At 43.4% G+C, this 16740-nt stretch overlaps 1 protein-coding gene across 9 annotated transcripts in view; it reads left to right on the top strand.

Annotated features, from left to right (window-relative positions):
* Window positions 1-16740, top strand: part of auts2a (activator of transcription and developmental regulator AUTS2 a) — a 310731-nt gene that overhangs the window by 146130 nt on the left and 147861 nt on the right. For 8 of the 9 annotated variants that reach the window (XM_056396788.1, XM_056396791.1, XM_056396790.1 and 5 more), the window contains one exon: window positions 1100-1201. The exons of the other annotated variant lie outside the window; for it this stretch is intronic. In XM_056396788.1, coding sequence (XP_056252763.1) covers window positions 1100-1201 — 102 coding nt within the window. The remainder of the gene's footprint in view (window positions 1-1099; window positions 1202-16740) is intronic. 9 annotated transcript variants of the gene reach the window in all.

The following is a 16740-nucleotide window of genomic DNA, read 5'->3' as shown; positions in this document are numbered from 1 at the left end:
CTCATGCACGCATGTACACACATACATTCAGACACGTGCACACATGCAGTCAAAAGGGCCCATCAGGCATTCCCAGCGCTCAGACTCTCTTATCACGTTCAGCACTCTGGCAAATCCGCCCGCCTTCCACCCATCACGCAATTCTCCCAAGGAATAGGGTTCCTTTCACACCGCTAATGGCTGCAGAAAAGGGAACATTTTCATTTTAATTATCTGCTCAGCTCAAGGGTTCTTTTGGTATTCCCCCACCTTGTGCCCTTTCATCACACTAAACGATGGCCGATACCTGAAAAGAGAATAGTGACGGAGAGGTAAAAAAAAAAAAACCCAAAAAAAACATATACTGTAGCTTTGTCCCTTCCCTCCGGAGCAGGAGAGAGAGTGTGCCATCATCTTCTCGTCCAAGTTCTTTGTGCGCTCTGCCTTTCCTATTAGGTGGCAGAGGAGCCGTTTACTGCACTGTCCCATAAAGCCAGCTTTTTATGGGCTTTGAAATGAAACCTCCAGCGTTTGTCTGGTCTGGAAGGAGCAGCATGGGAGCTTCAGAGGACATCAATCGCAGACTTGGACAGGGAGCGCAGACCCCACCTCCTCCCACTCAGCGCCGCGCTCCCAAGAACCTTTTATTGTTCTCCAGAATTTGAAGGGCCTCAGATGCTCGTGGATTGGCACGTCCTACTCTTTATTCATGTCATTTTGCAGCATCTCGAACAGAGTGTCTAGAGGATGACACTTGCTGAGCTCCTGCTGCCTCAGCATGTGGTGTCTGCTTGGAGAGGATAGGGGCTCCATTTGAAGGTTCTGGAGGGGTCTTTGTCCCTGTTCTCTATTTCGTGGGCTGAGAAGAGTTTCATACTGCGAGATCAGATGGCGTCTATCATTGGCAAGCAGAGTGACGGGCGCTGAATAGGCTCAGAAAACATGACAGATTTACAGAGACAGCGCTGTAGCTCCTGCCAGTTCTCACATATTCATAAACCAATTTCTGTGGGATGCCTTTGCTAGCCAGCGTTATCCATGCAGAGCTCTAAACTGCTGTGTTAACAGTTTTGCTTCACATTGTTAACCCTTGGTTTCCTTGTGTGTTGTGTTTTTCTAGCTGAAGCCAGGGCAGAACAACTGCAAGGACAGCGACAGCGAGAGTGTCAGTGGAGAGTCGAAGCCTTCCTTCAGGAGCAGCTCCAGAGACAGACTGACAGATGTGAGTACATTAACAAACAAGCTCAGTGATGCTTCAGTGGGAGTTATTTCAACCTCTCTTCACAGTCAGACATCTAGAAAAAATCATTTCCAATGATCAAAAACATGAGGTCATAAGCTTAGGAGTCATAGATTCATATCTTAAAATGTCCCCTGATGACTTTCTATTTACTTGCATTATTCAAAAAACAAAATATGATATAACCACTATTAATAGAAGAAAGGCTGAGTTATGGCATCATCTTAACAATGTTGAATCCACAACCAAGTACCTGTTATGTAACGGTCAAAGAGGAGATATTCACTAGTGGTAAAAGTTCTACAGTTGGTACATAAATGCCACCATTTTCTTTGCTTTGAGAAAGATTTTTATTCATAATTTATTTATATTTCTAATATTTTATATGAGGAAATAAAAGTTTACTAATTTATAAGCAAATGAATCTGCTAAGATTGTTCACTAGTTGCATTGCTTATCAGCTCACACATTTTAAACTTCATGATTCAAGTGTGGTTTTGTGTGCACGGCCTTGCACCTACAATATGTCACACAGACAAAAGGTAAGTTATGATTTCTTCAAGATTTCTCTTGGTCTTAAAGCCATAAACTTCTGCTCAGCAGAGCACTTAGTGCTAAATCCTAAACACCCTTAGTGCACTCTTGTTCTTCAATCTAGAGTTCTTCAGGTGAAGAGCACTATTTGCATCCTTACACACACACACACACACACACACACACACACACTCTCTCTCTCTCTCTCCCTCTCTCTCTCTCTCTCTCTCTCTCTCTCTCTCTCTCTCTTTCTCTCCCAGGGTTTTTTTTTTATGACTGATACAGAAAAAGACACTACCTACCCCGGTCTTTGCTCCTTGTGGAGGAGCTGAAGGCGAGCATTAACTGACAGAAGAAAGAGCGGCTATGTGTCCCTGCGCCCTGTGACAGTATTCCAAGATGTGAAGCGAGCAAGCTTAAGGGACCTTGCTGCGAGACACCCACCCCTGCTCTTTGATTTGTGTGGAGAATCTACAGCGAAGCGATCAGATATCTGGCCATAATTAAAGCTGTCAGTTGGGAGGCGAGCAAGTCTTTGAGAAAGACATGGCCGAACAACTGAAGCAAAACTGATTCTGCATGTAGCCTTACGATGCTTGACTGGGCATGAAATGAAATAAGTAATTTGATGTTGACAACAGAAATTGAAATGATACTTGCTGATTTCTGTCTGACTGCACTGTGGTGACTATGCGCCAGTACACCAAGACAAATTGTGCTTAAATGGAGGTTTGAAAACACTTAACCTATGGATGACGAATATGCTTAACTGTGACTGTCATAGAGACCGAGAAAAGCATTCAATTTGTCACCTGTCATGATCTCAGATAACTAAATACTACAACATACAGACAGGTGACAAATTAAAAGACAAACCAACATAAAATGTCTTAGTACGATGTGGAGCCGCCACAACAGCTTCAATGCTCCTTGGCATCAATTCTCCAAGTCTCTGAACACCATTCTTCCAAAAGATATTCTCTCATCTGGTGTTTAGATGATGATGATGATGATGATGGAGAGCGCTGTCTAACACGTCGCTCAGAAATCGAGTGAGATTTGGCGACGGTGAAGGCCCCAGCATATGATTCACATCATTTTCATACTCATCAAACCATTCAGTGACCCCTCGTGCCCTGTGACTGGGGACATTGTCATCCTGTTTCTCCACTAATTTTTCAGCTTTATCACCTGTCTGTAGGTCTTAAGCAACAATTTATAAAATAAAGTATCATTATATAATGATTCATGCTGAATGACAGCCAGGTTCCCACAGCCAAATCTAGCAGTAGGCTCGATGCGCTTTCCTCTGTTAGTCAGTTTTCTTCAGAATAATGCATGTTATCGCACCATATCAGAATTGTTTATTATTATTAATAATTGCATTGATTACCATGAGGAGATTGGCGCAGCTGTTTTTGACACTGACCAGATGTTTATAAAACAATTGCATTTGGTTGCTATATTGAACATGATATAGTCAGTGTTATCTTAAAGGGACCAGCAAGGATCCATTAAAATCACTGTATGTAACTATTGTAATATGTGTTGGAGAAGCCTTTGCGCTCTATAAATGTCTTTAATCACCCTTTGAAATTTCATTTTCATTGGCAGTGTAATCTGCCTTGGCCTCATTGACAAACCACTTAACTTCATTTAGCCCGCACTTTTGTGGTGATGTGTACTTTGACTCGTTACAGACTAATACACTAATACATTTCAACAGTTACATCTTATAGTCTGTCTTTATTCCTGAGTCACCTCAATGTTCCTACAAGGACACATTCTTACATCACTGTCACTTTACATTCAGCTTATTCAGTTTAAATGAAATCCCCCCGAGATGAATATGATTTACAGCACCAGCCTGTGTGTTTACTTTTACTCCAGTCATTTTTCTGGATCATTATCCTAAACCTATCTCCGTCATTCATTTTGAGAATGCCAGTTTTCTCGAGCAGGATCTACTCTCTGCACTCCTGACTATAATCACTTCCACCTGAGCTGGCATTTCAGCCACTCACTACACTCTGGAGGATAGAAGGAGCAGCAGCCCTGGTTCCCCCTGCTTCGTCTGGTCGAGACACCCCACAGGAGACCGAGCGTGTCTTCACAAGAGCTGCTGAAAGCTGGGCAGCATGACGACAGACTTTTAGACCCCCATGTCACTTTAGATGGTCACACTGTGTGAGGCTTCATCTCTGGTCCCCACAGGTTTCGGAACAAGTCCCCTCTAGCCACACTGTAAAGACCCACTTCACAAGGCGCGAGAGGTGCAAGTCGGCGCTTCTGTAGCAGAGCTCTGCTCCCAAGACAGAAAACAGAGGAAAGACGAAAATGGAGAGAATATAAAAAGGAAAAAAAACGGTTTTGTTTGGCACTGAAATTCTTTGGATTTTGTTTATTTTTATAAATATAAAATACAGCTAACTTCCTTTTGAAATAGTATTTTTGCAGATGTATGTCCAGGTGCATGTAGTGTTTGTTTCACTTTGCTATGTCACTTTAACTGAAATGTTAAAAGTATTTTGGTTGTAACACTGCACAATGCAACTGGACTGCTAATGTTGAGCTGCACAGAGATGCTCCCTCACAGTGCGAAAACCAAGAGAAAGCATCTAAGTCACTCGTTAGTTCCAGGGAGCAGTGTGAGACAGCAGCTAGCTTTGACCTGAACTGTTCATTACACCAACAGTCCGCTAATGGTATTTGCTGTAGCACTCCCTTCCCCTCATGGAGCGACTACGGTCCGATGAAGCAGATGAACTGAGTTTGCCGACCTGGCTGGCAGGGAGATAGAGGCCAGAGGAGGTCAGGCCTGGCAGCCTCCTTTCTCCCGCTCTCCTTCCCTCCTCACTCCTTCCTGCCAGCTCATTAAGGCCTACAAATGGCACATCAGCTCGGCTGTGTTTGCCTCAACCCCAAACCCAAGCTAAATTGGCAGGCTTAGCCGCATTTGCTCTGAAGCACCGGGTTCCCTTTTGGGTTTGTTTGAAGCTGACATGGCAGCCACCCCCACCACCACCCCTTACCCCCCCACCACTCCCCACCCCTTCTGTCTGGGTGGCAGGCATTCAGGCAGGCAGCAGTCCTGAGCAGAGGGAGTCTGCTGGATCAGTGAGGGCAGGGAGCTTGGGATGATTCACTCCCGTTTAGTCTCTGCGGCAAGGGGTGAAATGCCATCATTACCCGGCTGCCTATCAAATAAATTGGCAATTACGGGCCTGGGATTGCGAGTAAACAGCATGTTACTTCTTTTTTTCCGTCCAAGGCTCTTGATGAGAGACGGGTGCAATAGAGAGAAGCGCTGGAGTAGTGGGTCAGAGCCCGCCAGTCAGTGTTAGCCAGCCTGATGAGAGGCACAAGAGGCAGACTATAATGAATGCACCCCCATATTTCAGTGGCCATTTTTATAGTTAGCCAAAGCTTCCTGTTGTGTCTTGCTTCTAGCTGTTCCACTGACTAATTCAGCCTGTCAAATCAATACCCATATAATGCTATCTCATGTTTTTGGATAACACCTTTAAAGAGTATGCGGTGTGGCATGCCTGCTGTAACATGGGGTAATGATTTGTGTGTTGGTCTGGGGTGGGTTGTAACACTATTATTTATACTAGCACTTTATTGGTGTTACTCCAGACAGTTTTGCATGCTGGTTTTTCCGACTGAAATGAAAATGTGAAAATTGTGGGTTCCTGAAATCCATACTCGTGTGTCCTGGCTCTTCACACGAGAAGGTTTTCTTGCGGTGAAGTCTTTGAAAGTTGTTTTGTAATGAAACATCTGGAAGTGATATTGTTAAAAGTCAAGCACATCGTCTCCCCGTGCTTTTGAAGCGGTTTCAGCCCAAACACAGCTAAACTCTCTCTAATGGCCAGTAAGACTGAAGTCAGTTATTACTGGCTTTCCGATGAAAACATGACAGCCTGTTCAGAATCCTGTGTGCATGTGGTGAAACCATTTCAAATACTCAAATTACAGCTTTTGGAAACTGATTAATGTCATAAAGAATATTTGTTGTGGTAAAGATCTCTATTATGATTAAATTTGCTGGAGCATACCAAGACTGCACATTATGTTTTGTCCTTGACCTTGAGTACAGTCTTTTCCATAAGCTTCTTGTCTGAACTGAATCACACTGTCCAAGTGAACTGCTTATGTAATGTCACCAGAGCTGGTCTGTGTTACACTATGCCCATCCCACCTCCTCAGTACATTCTCCAATTATTTCCTGACACTATGATGTAAATGAGGTCGCAGTCCCCCTACATGTCCAGATATGCTGGCCAATTTGCTCCGACACAGAACTTGTAATTGCTTGCATCAATTATCCGTCTCTTTCTCTCTCTGCTTCTCAATAATTTGAAATGTTTCCTATTAGAGACAAGCATTTAGATATGGAAGTAGGAATGTTGTACCTATAATTAGCTCATTATCATGGGATCGTACTCTGCTGAGACCCCAGTGTGTGCATAGTGACGGTGTGAAATGAGCAGCAGGTTCAGTGCAGGGATTACTTGACAGTCTTTGACCGTTTCATGGCTTTTAAGCAGTGATGTAAATAAATCACTTATCAGAGCAGATTGAAACGCTAAAGACAAGAGAATTTTTTTTTTCTATCTTGTTATCCAGATGTAAATAACAAGGATAGGATAGGCACTTGGCGGTCAGCCGGTTACCTCCACAAAAATACACATCATATAGAGGAAACACAGGAAAAGGAGTGATGGCACATCCACACATGCACAGACACACGTGCACCCCACATACAAAAAGAAAAGGATTCAGCTTCATCTTAAAAGAAGGGGTGTGGCAGCTAAAAGCATTTTTACCAGCTTTTGATTTAACACTTTGAACAATGATGAGTCCTGAGATATCGAACTGACTGATGTCTAGTAAGAAGAGTTCAAATGTTTTACTGCTAAAATCTCAGTATCATCGACAACTGGGATTAGATATGAAGTTATTTAAAGCACAGGGTTTTGACAAGATGACTTACTCTTTGATTCATGCCATCTGGGGTTTCTATTAATTCATGAGGAACAGCTGGAACATATTGTAGGACATTTTTCCACTGGATTCCTCTCTCTCAAAAACCTATGTGCTGGTGAGGAGCTCATGTCTACAGTGAGAGCTTTCCACCCTATTTTCCTCACTCATTATGCCAGGTTCCGTCACTGACTGCACAGCCAGCTTGCCAGACGATCAAGACACAAGATCACTTGAATTGCGTACACCTTTGACTCTAAATCAACCTGATGAATAGGCTGTCTCCCAGGAAGTGGCCAGACATGCTTATTACCACCTCTGGCACTCAAAATCAAGCCCCCTTTTCTCTCGTCTGCCTCTCTTTTATTTCTCTTTCCTATTTTCTCTCTCATCGCCTGCAGACGCGTTGTCAGGAACAGATTGTGACACTTTGTGACATGGCAGTCGAGCAAAATTATGCTGCGCCTCCATCACCCTGCCAGTGCCCCAACAGCCGAATGTCCGTCAGGGGCCTGCATAGGTCCCACTGGACGGCTTGTCTCTACAAGTGCTGGGGGCGCGCCTGCATCCCTGCCTACGTTAACAAGTGTTTAACTCAGGCTCGGCTGCATCTACTCTCCAGATATATAATTAGAACGAGAGAAGCACAGTGTGATTGTGTGTGGTGACCTCTGGACAGCCCTCAGGTTGATAATACATGGCACTGATTTATCTCTGCTAATTATTTAGCGCACCTTGAGGCATTGAACACAAAACAAAATACACAGAATCAGAGGAACACTTTGACCTTTACTGTTATGTTACCATATACTCAGCAAAATAAGGCTCTTTAATTGTTGAAACTGATACAGAGTGAGGTCGTTGTGATAAATACTGTTCAGGCTGATGCTGACTGAATGCAGTCCCTCAGTGCTGTGGATGATAAATCTATTCTCATGGAAGATTAATGGACTGGAGAAGTGGTGTTGAATGTCATTGTTGAAGGTTGAAAGTATTGAGCGCCTGAATCCTATCCATATGTTTTCAGGAATGACATAAATAGGCTCAGCCGGAATCCATTTTGACTTATCAAGCTTAAACCAGTGCCAGAGCCACGCAGCACTTGCCAAGTATTCAGGCTCTGAGGCTTCCAATAACAAATCCTATTCCACATAATTTCCACTGAAATTGGCCATGGCCATGCGCTGCCACCCTATTTTTGCTTTTGCCATGCGTCCCGCAGCTCTTGGCTACATATTACTTCCGCATTCCCTGTAACCCGACCCTGTAGCCCCAATTTTTGATGTCATACCAGGCCCTGGCAAGTGAGTCTCTCCTCTCTTTGTTCCAGCCTTTTCAGCGTGGAGGCTGTTCCGGTGGGGTAAGTTGAATAAGTGGAGCCCGGAGGAATCTCTACAAAGGTCTCACTCTGATTGGATGCATGCAGAGCCCAAGGAGAGAACGTCGGTTGCCATAGCAATGAGAGCAATGTGGGAACTGGCTGCATGAAGGAGAAAGGGGAAGTGGTGCTTTCTTTTGCGATGGGAGGTCTTCATCGACTGACATTCCTCTTTATGAGTACACACTGGCCAACACACACGTAAACATGAGAACGCAAAGGCACACAAACAGTATTACATGCACCTTTTTACCCCCTAAGGAGAAGCCGAGCCAGAGTGCATACTTCAATCACAATGGCCTGGTAGGGGTGTACTCGGGCCCAAGCTGGGAGCCAGAGAAAACACAATCAGACTCACCAGGAGTCCAGAACCATCTCCCCCTCATAAACATGATTACTGGCCATTCACTGCTACATATCGCTTACCTCTCCTGAGCCAACAAATCACCCATATACCCTCTCTCCTCGGTCATGGCTCGTGATGGAAATATTTTTCTATCTTCCTTTATGTCTCTCTTTTGTTGCTTGCATCCCCGTCTGACTTTTGCTGCTGCTGATTTTTTAAATTCTTTATCCCATAATATTTAGGCCACAAGAATATTGAAGAGGTGATGCAACCCTCTCCAAGGAGCATATGTTTGTGTTCATGTGTATGTTTTATATATGTGGATCCCTGGTGTGTGTATGTTTGTATCAGAGACTTTGGCTGCGGGGTATAGGAGCTGTGTGGGAGGGTTGAGTTTTGTGTGTATGTGTGCGAGCGTGTGTGTGTGCGCGCGTGCGTGTGTACGTGTGCATGCGCATACGTGTGTGTGTGTGCGCGTGAAGGGCACAAGGAGCTGAGAATCCTGTGTGGGGATTACACAGGAAGACCTGCTGGTTCATGAACCCAGTGCAGTATGTCATGTCTTTGTCCAGGTTTAAATGCTCCGTAATCACTGCGCTCTAAAATCTGTTAAACTCATTTGCGCTGCAATTACTCTGGATGTTACTGTAATATATATATTCGTATATATGGCATATGTCCTACATTATCGAATGAAGTTGTTATTGAACCACAGCTTGTAAAGACAATGGTTTGTGTGTATGCTGTCTCTGACAGTGAAACTAATACTACTGGACAACATCTGGCCAAAAGAAAGATATCTGTGCATGTTCAAAATCCTTATTGCAAGTAAGTTGCAGGGTAAAAAGCATGTAAGTGCAGTCAAATACCAGACTTATAAAGTGCTATGTTAAGTCAAAGCACATATGATGATTACTGGCTTCACTGAAGACCTTTAGACAGCAAAAAGATGGAAATAAAAGTAAATTTTACAAGTAAAAACTGTTAATATTAAGTGCTAGACTCAACCCACCCTGGATTCCGGTGATAGGGATAAACACAGGTTGGTATAACTATTTTGTATATGCACAGTAGCCTATAATGTTATTTTTAAATCACTTTTGTGTTGTGCTGTGCGCTACAATGAAAAATGGGGAATAAAAGACAGATTCTGTAAACATAAGCATGGAAAATGTCTTCCAGCATAAAGGCGTTTCACTTACAGTCTGAGAACATTTTGCTAATATTATGTTTTGTATCTACTTTGAATTGAGCCCGTGTTTTTCCCTTTGACAAGCTACACTTTACAACACTGTGAATAAAAGAGATTTTTTTCCCCTTGTGCTGGGGAAGGGCAGGTTTCTGTCTCATTCAAGGCCTGTGCATCTGGCAGGATTACTGTGAGGTACTGGATGTCGCATCACTTCTATTTCAGAAACTATTGAAATTTCCCTTAAACCACAAAGCAACAGTGCCAACAGTGAATAAATAAATAAATAAATAAATAGATACTGTAGATAGATGGAAAGACAGACACATAGATATACCAAAAAGACAGGGAGATAGTGCCCCTGGAATTACAGTTGCAGAAGATTATTCCAGAGACATTATTTCCCTCAAGTCATGGGCTTAAGTCAAATTTGGAAGAGAAATGAAATTGCCAGCAGTGAAAAACCAGACTAGGTAGGAGTTCATGAGTAGAGAAATAACATTTTCATTTGTTTCTGCCCCAGTGGGAGACGAGCAGCCTCTCAGTAAATAGATACGGCTATGAGAAATGATTTTTTTGGTCGGCGGGATATTGTTTTAACGTGCACTTATCCATCTGCAATCTAGATGTCAGGTCCTGGGAATCCACAGGATGGCCATTCGACTGTTGTCTTTATGACACACAAGTGTTGGCCTCATCTCGCCTCCAATTGTCTCAGTTACTGTCCCGTTTCCATCAGATTTTCAGTCTTACATGTGGTCTTTTGTTTAAAGGACCAGTGTGTGGACTTTGGAGGATCTATTGAAATGGAACATAATATTCATAGATATGTTTTCATGAGTGCATAATCACCTGAACCTAAGGATTGTTGTGGTTTCATTAGCTTAAAATGAGCCCTTCATATCTACGTAGGGAATGGGTCCTGTCCTGCGCCGCCATGTTTCTACAGTGGCCTAGACTGGACAAACATAGTGCTGTCTGAGCTTTTCGAGTTTTTACGCCACCTGAAGGCCACAGTAGGTTCTCTTACACCCCTGGAAAGGGAGGGGTGAGGGGAGGGGTATTCATTTTGTTGCAATCTGATGCCTCACTGCTAGTTGTCACTAAATGCTACTCACTGGTCCTTTAAACTCCCTTTGTTCAGAGCAACCAGCTGATGCTACTCTTTGGAATTCAGGCTTTTTATATTGAGTTTCGCTGTGACCTGAAATGAAAGATTCAATCGTGGCTCCTGAGATTGTCATCTCCCCGTGCACAACCTAGAGACTTGAGTGGAGGCACACCGTACAGCATTGTTATTTGTTCCACTGCAGTGATAATAAATCAAGTATGGTACATTTTAGTCGAGATTGGTACATGGTATCAGTTTTAGTATATTTTTTGCCTGTACTGCTCCTTTGTGTTTCCCTTTGTTTGTCTCTTGTGATTCAGTGTTTTGGAGCCCAGTTTATCTAAGGTAACAATGTGTTACAATCCTCTGTTCATTTGTTTGTGCATGTGCATGCAGGTGACAAGTTTTTCTTAACTTGTCACATGCATTGCACGCCTTGTCTATATCTTGACTCTCATTTGATATACTGTACTCTTCTTCTGTGCATTTCCAACAACATTGTGCCTGCGCTTGAATAAATGGTCATGCTATATCATCTTAGTTAAGAGATCTGGTTTCAAAGAGATATTCAGGGGATTATTAGGGGATTACTTCCACTTACTGCAGCTGTCGACGTCTGTGAGATATCTTTTCAATGAATGTGTTTCTATATACACTGACTCTCTATTGAAGTTATTTATATGATGCATTACAATTCATGATTAATCTGCAGAAGCAAAGCTTTAAGTCAGGAGCTGTCAGTTGTGATGTACTCCCAGGTGATTACGTCTACTTCCTGTCATCCACTATCAACCAACACATAAAGCACTTGTCACATGGCCCATTCTGATTGTCGTTGATATTGACACTGGAATTGAATAAAATGTACACAATAAGAAGATTAGTGTTTCCCAAGAGGCGTGCATCTCCCTGCTGCATTCATTCCTGATGAGGCGCGCTGAGCCTTTTGAAAGACTTGATTCATACAGTCAAATCCCATCTAAGAATACAGAACGTGTAAATAAAAAAGACAGACCAAGATTAATCTGCTGACCATCTTAAATGGAACAGAAGTGAGTTCACAATGTAACAGGGATAAAATTGCACAAAAATTCTGTAAATTCACAAATTCACTCCACTTTGTATTGCATATGCGTTGACCCTGCCATGGCAAATTGCAAACCTGTGGCCTCAAGAACAGATCTCTGCTCCAACAAAAAAGCGACATGTCACATGAGAGATTTGTCTCCCTGTTCCATGCCAGCTGCCATGATTACTCCTCAAGACAAAATTGACAGAATAATTTACAAATAAGGAAAGTTGGCTCTTTTTTTTTTTGCAACATTTGCGAGTGTGAGAAAGCGTATAGTGCTACAAAGGCTCACTGTTCAATATCCATTATTTTTAGCTTTAACATTACATTTTTCAGTCAAACATTTTACACAAACCTACATGTTTTTTCATGCACACACACACACACACACACACACACACACACACACACACATATCTTCCTTTGTCTTTAAAAATCCACCTTTATATTTGACAGTAGAGCTGCTTTTAGTGCACAGATGTAAAATCTAAAGTAAACTAATTAGACTATTGGTTCTGACCTGTTTAAAGGGAGTCACATCAGCTGTGTTTTGGTAGTGGTGAGAGGTCACAGGGCATCACTGGGCCACATAGTACAGGGGATTGGATGGGATTAACCTTGGCCTGCCCCTTTGGCCTCAAGCCCAGACGGCCCAGGAAGAGTGGAATTAGCCAAGCCAGGCAGGGCCATCTGATTCCAAGCCCTCATCCAATTACTGCCTTATCTCCTGGCAAAATGAGATCAATGCATGGAGGGCAGGGAGACCTGGCAGACTAGCGAAGGTGCGATAATCAGCAGTAGGGAGCACGGCACTTAACTCCCCTGTGTCCCCTGAAAGAGCCAGAGCATGTGTTAGGAGCACCACTCACTGCCATTAGCTCTCGGTGCTTGCTGGAGCCTGACCTGCACTTTGCATGAGGACAAGCTGGTGTAGTGAATTTAGGCATCTTAGCGTTTTGTGTTCAAGTGCTGCACTTAGGAAGGTGAATAATGTGCATAATTACAGTTTTACCTCTTATCCTTAGTGAATCTACCCAGCAGATTACATTGGCTAAAAGGTAGTAGAGAGGGGGAAAAAAACTTAGTAATTGCTTTTTATATGTATTGCATATGAAAGGCACTTTTAAGCATTTTACAGTGGTTAAGAACAACCCCGCACAGCTAATATAGTCCACTGTTAATTCTCTTGTCAATTAGGGGGAAAAACAAATGTTTGACGTTTGGAGGTGTAATTATGAAAATAATTAACCTCTGTGTGAGCCATTAAATCAGACAATTTTGCTCTCTACCTGCACTTCTTGAAATGGAGTCGCATTTGGCTGAATGAGATTCTGATGTTAAAAGGATCTCCGTTAAATGGATTTTTTTTTTCATGTAAAATAATGTTTTATCCTGTTCTTATTCATGTTCACTCATTTAATAACTCTTTCCTCTTCGTAACGACTTTAATAAAATGCTGTAGACTTTGGATATTTCACAGAAATTATTCCAAAATTTTAACTTTATTCTCTTTTCAGACTCGCGATCAATTGAAAGCTACCATTAACCAAAACATTTCAGTGAGAATCATACCTGGAAAGAGTGGATTCATTTTAAGTCAGAAGTTTTGATAGAAAAAGTCCTTGCTGGCTGAGCCTTTATATGATATAAAGCTCTTCATATTTATTCCTGATACTTCTGCCATTCCAGTGATTGTATTGCACCACTGGTGTGTCCCTTAGCCATCTGGAGGACCGTTCTGTGCTCACAAAATGGCTGGAGAGGGACCCATTCTAGTGAATTTATGCTCGGCTATTTCTTCTCATGCTTGTGTTCTGGGCACAAGTATCCATTGGAGAGCAATAGGTAGCCCTGAAAGAGTGTCTGTCCTCAGCTGTGGCCCTGCGATTGTACATCCCCTACTACCCCGCAGTCCTCCTCCTTCCACCTGTCCCTGGCTGCTGCTCTTCCTCTCCTCAGCCCAGTTAGATTAAAGTCCTCTTAAATTCACCACAGCAGGCCGGCCGCACAGGGAGAGCTGGCATCACAGGGGCCCTCTGACAATCAGCACCCGGCTAGAAAGCACTAATGAGCGCTGGGAGGGGAGGCGAGGGCGTTGGCGGCTTGCACACATACAGCAACAGCGGTGGGTAGGGTTGGAGGGAGTTGTTAGGAAGGGAGGCAGTGGGCTGGCATGTTGCTGGGCTGGGTCCGGTGCAGCACTGACTAGATTAGCTTCCAGGGGGCAGAGCTGCAGTCAGTTTGGGAAAATATCACAGCCCATTAGTTAGGAGCAATGAAATGGAGTCAACTTCTGGGACTCCATTAGGCACGCTGCGCTTAGGCAGACAGCGTCCCTCGGTGTGATGTTGCTATTCTGGAAGGATTGAGCACAGAGATATAATTGGACTGGGGAAATCAAGCAAGTTTCAGTGGTCCTGGTGGGGCTCTCAGACAGAAAATGAGAACACAGGCCTTTGTATTTTCGCTCCCTCTCCCTGTTAGCTTTACAGCTTTTTGAAAAACAGCAGTGAAAAGGCAGCCAGTGTGCTTGGGTTTTTCTTTTCATTTTTATTCCTCCACTCTCTCTCTCTCTCTTCTTCATTCTCCAACTCTGTCTCTCTGTCTGCCCCCCCTCCTTCTGTTTCTCTTATTGGATTTTACCATCTGCTTTAAATTCTTTCTTTTTTTTCATTTTTTTTTCATTTGTGGCTGCAGCTCTGGCTAACCCTAAGCTAAACAATATGCATTTATTCATCCGTGCATTTCTCTAAGCATTGATGAGACTGAGGATTGTGCTTGATAATAAACATGGCTTAGTCGAACACAGGCTGCTCGCTAAGCCTCGCAAGGCCGTTTACTGCCCGACTGTTAGTGCCAGCTAACTCCACTAGTTTGAAATATACAACTACATCCCTGAATGCACCGCCTAAGTAAAGTATACCGTATTTTTCCCCCTCCCCTGAAATGCCCTCTCTCCAACTGTGATGTCTGGATAGCCGGCTGACATTTTGGTTCCTTATAGGCAGAACTCAGATGTAGATAGAGCGGACAGGCCTCAGTGCTTCAGGTAATTGATGTGCAGTTTTTAGCACCATCATGGGACGTCTCTATCCCTTCAATTTCTTGCAGGCATGCCTCACTCGGTTTGCCCAAAACGCTTCATGTACTCTGTCCTAAATAAAGGACGTTTTACCAGCTCTCCCAGTTAATATATTTCACAGTAGCAGTCCATCATATTCTTCTCATGCCTTCAGTGTAGCGGCTGGTGAGTAATTAGATTGAATCTCTGATGGTGTATTTGGCGGTGTCTCCGTTGCCGCCTTATCAAGCACATGCTAGCTGCTGTTTATTCAGTGAGTCAGTGACATGTTAGCTAATGTGGTGTTGTTGCTGTAATAGTAAAGAAACCTGGTGTTGCACAAATATAGAATATCACTGTTAAGCCATTTATCAGGTACTTACTTACCATAGCTTTTTCGAGGGATTGGTAAGAGATCAATCAGGATGTGTTCATTTAGTCTAATTGGTTTTATGAGGGATTGATGAGACTAGTTAGATTAGAAGGTCATAGGGGATATATCCATTGAGTCAGTCAGTTCAGTCCATACACCTGTGTTTTTATGCTTAGTAGTGTGAAGAGAAGACGGTGTTTGAAGTGTTGAGGAGCTGAAACCAGCTAATGCATGATTCAGTGAGATACAGCTTAACAAAAGCAGTATCTCAGAGCCAGAGCATCTCTCTCGCTTGCTCCAGCTCTTTGTCCTTTCTATTCGTTGAATTATATGCCCATAGCAAAAGAGTGTTGACATTTGTGCACCTCCTGGGAACACGTCACCATGAATGTTATCAGCACCTTAAAGACAGCCCTCGCCCCCATACATCCCTGCTTGCTGCTCTCAACCCCTGCCTCAAAGGGCACACCCCACCTCAACCTTCCACCCCTGACCTGTCTGCCAGCCCAAAGAAAAAGCCCCTGACAGCTCGTTTGATGGGGGGTAGGGGGGGTGGGGGGGTGGCAGCTTGTAAAGAATAGGTGAAATGGAGGGTAAAAAGGGGGACAGCCATTTGAAATGTCTGCACTGAGATCTAATCAGGTAGCAGTGGCTGTCTGCCCCTTTTTAAAGTAGCACCACTGCATTACAGCCAGCAGCCTCTCCCGGGTACAGGCCTCACAGGGCGTTTCATGTCAGCCCCCCTCCTCCTCCCTGAGTAACCCTCTGGAACACATCATCCACCTCAGTCCCAGCTCTGGATTTATTCCCCCCCTAAAGCCGCCTTGACAGGTTTGTTATCTATTCACCCGGTCAGCGAGCCCTGGAGAGTCGCAGCACTGGCAGTTAGGAAGGGGAATGCTACAGGAGAAGCGGGGCAAGTAAATGTCAAGTGAACCGCCAAGGATGGATATTATAGCTTCTGGGGACCACAGACAGGGAGAGAGGGAGAGAGCGAGATGGTCCGTCTCTCCTGTCTGTTTTACAGCCCACGGCTCAAGATGGCAGTCTTTACTGAATTCTCTATCGATTTCCAGATCATCCAGACTTCTTTTATGTGCAGGTTACAATTATATGGTTTCCAAAAACACTGTTAAACTGTCTCTATAACCACAGATGAGATGGTGACAAGTAATGATTATCACAAAAATCTTAAAGAGTAGAAGGTTGTCGAGAGAAAAGATTTATCTTAATCCCACTGTTGGCCACAGATAGTTTTAAGGTTTCTTTAGTAAACTGTGACCTCATGCATCTTTATAGACTGACTACCTTTGGGATGTAGCTAACTTACTATCAACTATTGGTGTCTAAACTTATATCTTTCATAAAAGTAGCTAGAATCATTTCCGTTTGCAGTCTTTGGGCAAAGTAGACACTAGTGTAAAAGGAAGCATGGCTTTTATTATAGCAAGGCACCAAAATAAAATAT

This window comes from Seriola aureovittata, chromosome 15, assembly GCF_021018895.1.
Source record: "Seriola aureovittata isolate HTS-2021-v1 ecotype China chromosome 15, ASM2101889v1, whole genome shotgun sequence".
Taxonomy (NCBI): Eukaryota; Metazoa; Chordata; class Actinopteri; order Carangiformes; family Carangidae; genus Seriola; species Seriola aureovittata.
This window is presented reverse-complemented; position numbering and strand designations above follow the sequence as displayed.